General features: G+C 46.2%; 1 protein-coding gene across 1 annotated transcript in view; it reads right to left on the bottom strand.

Annotated features, from left to right (window-relative positions):
* Positions 1-7,500, bottom strand: part of LOC122256547 (endothelin-converting enzyme 2) — a 209,629-nt gene that overhangs the window by 201,523 nt on the left and 606 nt on the right. Inside the window, exon 1 of the mRNA XM_086540347.1 lies at positions 7,249-7,500. This exon is cut by the window's right edge and continues 606 nt beyond it. Coding sequence (XP_086396473.1) covers positions 7,249-7,500 — 252 coding nt within the window. The remainder of the gene's footprint in view (positions 1-7,248) is intronic.

Here is a 7,500-nt window from a genome sequence, read left to right as displayed (position 1 = left end):
TTTTTTTAAGAAACTTCATTTCCGTATCTGGTAATTCTATTTTTTTTTTTTTATTATTATTCTTATTATAACTACATAGGTTTTCTGGACACATTATGGAGAAGATTCATCCAAAAAATGTTCCAATTCTGTTTTATAAATAACGGGGACCCACCCACCCCCCATTCTCCTTCTGTCTATATCTGATAGTTAGTTATAACTTCATCTTCCCCTCTCTCCTTCCTCCTCCTTCCTTGTCCTCCTTCCCTTCTCACTCCCTCCCTCCCCTCCCATCTCCCTTCATCAGTCGCTCCCCTCATTTCAAAATCCAAACAAACCGAAAACCAAAGCAAATTCCCCTATAAACCTACCCCCCCACCCCAACCCCCCCACCCCACCCCAAAAAATCATGTTTAAGAAAAAAGAGTAAAATAAAAATAACAATGAAAAAAGAAAATAAGATCCACAATAATCTAACAAATGGTACTTCCGGTCCAGTTTAGAATCCCCGTTGGAAAGAAAGAGATAAAAAAATGACCCAAGGCTTCACTTCTACCTAGTGTCTCTAAAAAAAGAAAGAAAGAAAAAAAGATAAGCTTCATTTAAATAAAAACTCGATTTCCAATATCTGTCAGAGCATTAATGTCTGCTTAGAATATTCCTCCATCGCTTCCTTATTCTATTTCTTTTCTTTCTTTCTTTTTGTTGTTTATTGTTTGTTTGGATCATCCTTTTATTTGTGTTATCGATTATTATATCATGAAAACGGATTACATTCTGCGTTCAAGGGAGTTCAAAGGAGTTCAGTATCTTCTAAAATGAGAGATTTTTTTATTTATCTATTCATTTATTCATCTACCTATTTATTCATTTATTTTGTTATTTATCTATTCACTTATCTATTCATTCCTTCATTTATTCATTCATTTACTATGTTTGTTAGTTTGTCTGTTATCTACCTATTTACCCTTTTATTTATTTTTTTCTGTGGGGGAGAATCGGATGGAAGAGAAACGGAATAGGGAAGGCGGAGAAGAGGGGGGCAGAAGAGGGGGAATAGAACGAAGAGGGGAAGGGAAGAAAGATGGGAGGGAAGGAAATGGAAGAGGGAGTGGAGGGGAAGAGGAAGAGTAGAGAGAAGAGGGGAAAGGAAGACGGAGAAGAAATAGAAGAGGAAGGAAGAGGGAGTAGAGAGAGAAGATAGAAAAGAGATAGAAGAGAGAGAAGGGGTTAAGAAAGGGATGATGGAGATGAGGAAAGAGAGAGAAGAAGGAAAGAGGGAAGGAGAAGAAGGGAGGAGGAGTATCAGGAAACAAAGCAAAAATTGAGGGGGGAAATGGGACAAGAAATAAAGAAAAGAAAAAAAGAAAGAAGAGGCCGAAGAAAGGGAAGTGAGAGAAGGAGAAAATAAGAAGGAAGGGGTAGGAGTAAAAGAGGAAACGAGAGACAAAGGGGAGGGGAAAGGCGAAAAATGAGGAAAACGTAACGAATCTGCCAACGACACACCATATTCAACAGCTGTTTTTTTTTTTTTCCTCTTAAGTTTTTTTTTTCCTTTAAGTTCTTCCTTTATGGGTTTTATCATATTATCAAAATAATCAATAATAGAATTCGATAACCGTTAAGTTGTCCTGTTTTTTTTTCTGCCATCGAAGCGGAAAAACGCTCAACGGGTAAAATAGATTTGTTTTAAACTCCCTCCCCCTTTCTTTTCCTCTCCTCCTCTCCCTCTTCTACTTTTTTTTTCCTCCTCACTATTTTATCTTTCTTTTCCTTATCCTTCACTCCCCCTTTCTCTTCTTCCTCTTCCTTATCTTCCTCTTCCTAATCCTCCTCTTACCCTTACTCTTCCCCCTACTCTTCTTCATCTATTCCTATTCCTCCATATCGTCTTCTCTGCCCCTCCTCCTCCTCTACCTCCTCCTCTTCTTTTTTCCTTTCTTCCTCCTCCTCTTCCTCCTCTTCCTCCTATTCTTACTCATCCTCCTCCTCCTCCTCCTCATTCTCTCCATTCTTCCTTCACCCTTTTTTCCTTTCTCTATTCCCCCCGCCCTTCTTCTTTCCTCTCCTCCCTCCCTCTCTCTCTTCCTCCTTCCTTTCTTTACTCCCTCTACATCCTTCCTTGCCTTCCTCACTCCATCCATCCAACCCTCTTTCCACTCTCCCCCCCCTCTCTCCCCAACCATCTATCTATCCTTCTCTCCCTCCCTTCCTCTTTCCATCTACCCAACCCTCTCTCCACTCCTCCCTCCCTGCCTCCCTCCCTCCCTCTATCCAACCCTCCATCCATTTCTCCCTCCTTCCCTCCATTACTCCCTCCCTCCCTCCCTCCATCTATCCAACCCTCCCTTCAATACTCCCTCCCTTCAATCCTCCCTCCCTCCCCTCCACTCTCCCTTACCTACTCCTTCTCTTCCTCCTCCCCCTCTTCCTTCCCCTCCTCCATCCACTCCTCCCTCCCTCCCTCCATTTATCTAATCCTCCCCCCATTCCTCCCTCCCTCCCTTCCTCCCTCCCTCTCTCCACTCTCCCCTCCCCTCCTCCTTCCCCTCTTCCCCTCCCTTCCTCCTTCCCCTCTTCCCCCTCCCCTCCTCCTTCCCCTCTTCCCCCACCCTTCCTCCTTCCCCTCTTCCCCCTCCCCTCCTCCTTCCCCTCTTCCCCCTCCCTTCCTCCTTCCCCTCTTCCCCCTCCCCTCCTCCTTCCCCTTTCTCCCCTCCCCCTTGCTTCCCCTCTTCCCCCTCCCCTCCTCCCTCCCCTCCTCCTTCCCCTCTCTTCCCCCTCCCCTCCTCCTTCCCCTCTTCCCCCTCCCTCCCTCCTTCTATCCAACCCTCCCCCCATTCCTCCCTCCCTCCCTCCCTCTCCTTCTCCTTCCCCTCTTCCCCCTCCCCTCCTCCTTCCCCTCTCTCCCCTCCCGTCCTCCTCCCCCTCCCTCCTCTCCCCTCCTCCTTCTCCTCTTCCTCCTTCCCCTCTTCCCCCTCCCTCCCTCCTTCTATCCAACCCTCCCCCCATTCCTCCCTCCCTCCCTTCCTCCCTCCCTCTCTCCACTCCCCCCTCCCCTCCTCCTTCCCCTCTCCTTCCTCCCCTCCTCCTACCCCTCTTCCCCCTCTCCCCTCCTCCTACCCCTCTTCCCCCTCTCCCCTCCTTCCCCTCCTCGACCAGGCACTCGACGGGCGAGGCAGACATCGAGAGCGTCTCCTCCTCCTCTGCGCCTCTCCTCCCTCTTCGTCATCTTCATCTCTCTTACTTTTGATCTTCTATCTCCTTCTGCTTATCTCTCTTTTTTTTCTTTTCTTTTTTTCTTTTTCAACTGTTCCCATTTTTGTTTGTTTGTTTTTCTTCTGTTTTCGTTTTGTTTTTGTTTTTGTTTTTTTCTGTCTCTTCTACTTTCTTCCTTTTTTTGTGTGTGTTTCTTTTCTTATTCATTATTCTTCGCCTTTCCTTATTATTCTCCTGTTCTCATCAACTCGCATTCTTATCCTCCTTCTCCTACGCTCTCTATTTTCTGTTTCTCCTCCTTATGCCCTTCTTCGTTTCGGTATTTAACCCCCTGCTTTTCTCCACTTCTTCTTATTATTATTCTTATTATTATTCTTCTTTCTTCTTATTCTTATTCTTCTTTCTTCTTATTCTTATTCTTATTCTGTTTCTTCTTTTTCCTCTTCTTCTTCTTCCCTTTTTCTTTGTCTTCTCTACTTTTTCTCTCTTCCTCTGCTTCTTCATTATTGCCCTTATCGTCGTCATCCTTTCCCTCGCGTATTCAATAATTCAGTCATCCATTCCTGTCTTGTTGCCTGCTTTAATTCCTTCCTTAGTTTATTCCTTAATTCATTCATTTATTCCTTCCTTCCCGCCTTTCTTCTTTTCTTCCCACTTTTCTTCCTTCCTTCCTTCCTTCCTTCCTTGATATCATACCCCATTTCCTTATCTTGCTTTTCCTTCATTCATTTTCCTTCCTCCATCTGTTTCTCCTCTTCTTTGCCGCTCATCGCCTTTGCTTTTCCTCACTTCCTCCTCCTCCTCCTCTACTTTTACTACTATTACTACTATTATTACTATTACTGTCACTGATATTACTACTACTATCACTGATATTACAACTACTACTACTGCTACTACTACTACTACTGCTACTACTACTACTGCTACTACTACTACTGCTACTACTACTACTGCTACTACTACTACTGCTACTACTACTACTGCTACTACTACTACTACTGCTACTACTACTACTGCTACTACTACTACTGCTACTACTACTACTACTATTAATACTATGTTCCTGATCCTACATCGGTATCTACTTCTACTGCTACCACTATTACTACTCCTACTACTACTTCTACTACTACCTCTACAACCTTCCCTTTCCTCCTGTGTTACACCATTCAAGTTTCCATTTTTCTCCTTCTTCCTCCCTCTCCTCATTCCACTACTACGATTACTACCACTCCCTACTACTGCTTTTCCTTATTACTACTGATACTACTACTACTATTACTACTGCTGCTACTACTACTATTATTACTACTACTACTTCTACTACTACTTCGACTTCCCTCCACGCCCCCCCCCCCTTCTTCCGTTTTTGTTTTTTTCCTCCTACTCCCCCTCCTTCTACCACCACCACCACTTCTACTGTTACTTCCCGCCACCCATCCCTTTTTTCTGGTCTTTCATCTTATCATCCGTTTTTCCCCTTCTTCACCTCCTCCTCCTCCTCCACCTCCTCTTCCTCCTTGTCCTTTTCCTCCTCCTGCTCCTCCTCCACCTCCCTCTCTTCCTTCTTCTCCCTCTCCTCCTTCTCCTCCCTCTCCTCCTCCTCCTTCTCCTCCCTCTCCTCCTTCTCCTCCCTCTCCTCCTCCTCCTCCTCCTCCTCCTCCTCCTCCTCCTCCTCCTCCTCCTCCTCCTCCTCCTCCTCCTCCTCCTCCTCCTACTCCTCCTCCTCCTCCTTCTCCTCCTCCTCCTCCTCCTCCTCCTCCTCCTCCTCCTGCTCCTCCTACTCCTCCTCCTCCTCCTCCTCCTCCTACTCCTCCTTCCCCTCCTTCCCCTCCTCCCCCTCCTCCCCTTCTTTCCCCTCCTCCTCCTCCCCCTCCTCCCCCTCCTCCTTCTACTCCTCTTCCTCCTCCTCCTACTACTACTACTCCTCCTACTCCTCCTCCTCCTCCTCTTCCTCCTCCTCCTCCTCCTCCTCCTCCTCTTCCTACTCCTCCTACTCCTACTCCTCACTGCACAAAGTAAGTTCGTCCAAAGTTCTAACAGCAAAACACGAAGGACCATCAAACCCCAACCCTTGACTGAAGGAAAATGAAAAGGGTCATTTCACGCATTCACACAAAAAAAAAAAAAAAAAAAAAAACACTGACTGAAACTAAATCGGCCAGTCATCGGTCAGGAGCAAGGGTCAAAAAAGAAAGATCAGAAAAAAAGGTACAATGGGTAGAATGATGCGATGACTTAAAATCATGACCACAGACCCGAAGACGGATTGTTTTGGGGGTCTTTTGTTGGTTCGGTTTCTTCAAGATCTCTATCGCTTTGCTCGATCTCTGCCTCTGGCGCTGTATGTCTCTGTTTAGGTATCTCTGTATCTGTATCTCTGTATCTGTATCTCTGTCTCTGTATCTCTGTATCTGTATCTCTGTATCTGTGTCTTTGTATCTCTGTCTCTGTATCTGTATCTCTGTATCTCTGTCTCTGTATCTGTATCTCTGTATCTGTATCTCTGTATCTCTGTATCTCTATCTGTAGCTCTGTCTCTGCATCTTTGTCGCTGTATGTCTCTGTATATGTATCTCTGTATCTGTATCTCTGTATCTGTATCTCTGCATCTGTATATCTGTATCTGTATCTCTGTATCTGTTATCTCTGTCTCTGCATGTCTGTACCTCTGTATCGCCGTGTGTCTCTGTATCTTTATCTGTGTGTCTGTCACTCTGTCTCTGTCATTCTGCCTCTGTCTCTATCTTTGTATCTGTCTCTTGTCTCTCTGTCTCTGTATCGCTGTGTGTCTCTGTCCCTGTATTTTTGCCTCTCGCACTTTGTCTCTGATCTGTCTCTGTCTGTGTCACTCTGTCTCTGTCATTCTGCTTCAGTCAAACTGTCTCTGTTTCTGTATCTCTGTCTCTGTACATCTGTCTCTGTCACTCTACCTCTGTCATTCTGTCTCTGTCTCTGTATTTGTATCTGTTTCTGTGTTTCTGTATCTGTGTATCGCTGTGTGTCTCTGTCTCTGTCTCTGTATCTCTATCACTCTGCCTCTGTCATTCTGTTTCTGTCCTTGTATCTGTCTCTCTGCCTCTATATATCTGTCTCTATATCAATGTGTGTCTCTGTCACTGTTTATCTGGCACTCTGTATCTATGTCTGTCACTCTGCTTCTGTCATTCTGTATCTCTGACTGTCACTCTGCATCCGTCACTATGTATCTGTCTATGTATCTCTGCATCGCTATTTGTTTCTGTCTCTGTATCTCTGTCACTCTACCTCTGTCACTCTGTGTCTCTGTCTCTGTGTCTGTGTCTCTATATCGTTGTATCTGTGTCTCTATCTCTGTTTCTCTCTCTCTCTCTCTCTCTCTCTCTCTCTCTCTCTCTCTCTCTCTCTCTCTCTCTCTCTCTCTCTCTCTCTCTCTCTCTCTCTCTCTCTCTCTCTCTCTCTCTCACTCTTTCTCTTTCTCTTTCTCTTTCTCTCTCTCTTTCTCTCTCTTCTCTCTTTCTCTCTCTCTTCTCTCTCTCTCTCTCTCTCTCTCTCTCTCTCTCTCTCTCTCTCTCTCTCTCTCTCTCTCTCTCTCTCTCTCTCTCTCTCTCTCTCTCTCTCTCTCTCTCTCTCTCTCTCTCTCTCTCTCTTCTGTTTATTTTTTCTCCTTTTCCTCCATTTTCCCTCCCCTTCTTTCCTTCTCCCTCACTCTCACTCTCTCCCTCTCATTCTCTCATTCTCCCTCTTTCCCTCTCCCTCACTCTCTCTGTTTCCCTCTTTCCTTCTCTTCCTAAGAACACTTCTTACTTTTTGTTTGTAAAACGATATCGTTTTATCATATCAATTTCAAAATCAAAACAGACCTGCCTTCAGGAACCGAAATGAACGTGAGGAAAAGGCCTCTCGCCGCGATGTAAAACAAACCAGATCCCTACATGACTAAACAATGTTAGAACCAAAAGTGTTGAACCGCCCTGAGGTCACGTCTAGCGCCCCTCGCCCCTGCGCCACCCGCCCCCTGGGCCTCCCCTAATGACAAGCGGCCTCATTAGGTGAGCGAGAGAGACTTACCTGAGCCGAGGCACGCAGGCAGTCGGAGGTGAGGCAGATCCTCCTGTTGGCTTGCAAGTGCGACCTGGGCCACTTAGCCGCCATCCCCAGCAGCACCACCAGCAGGAAGAAGCAGAAGCAGAGGGCTGCGAGCAGGAGCGTGAGCCCCTTCTTGGTGAGACCGTGTTGGTCCGCCATCCTCTGCAGCTTCCCCGGACGCGGCCGCGGTCTGGCGTCCCCGTCGGTGTCGTCGGCGTCGGGAGGCAGCGGACA

This window comes from Penaeus japonicus, unplaced genomic scaffold, assembly GCF_977035675.1.
Source record: "Penaeus japonicus unplaced genomic scaffold, GWHDUDI00000001_assembly GWHDUDI00000010, whole genome shotgun sequence".
Taxonomy (NCBI): Eukaryota; Metazoa; Arthropoda; class Malacostraca; order Decapoda; family Penaeidae; genus Penaeus; species Penaeus japonicus.
This window is presented reverse-complemented; position numbering and strand designations above follow the sequence as displayed.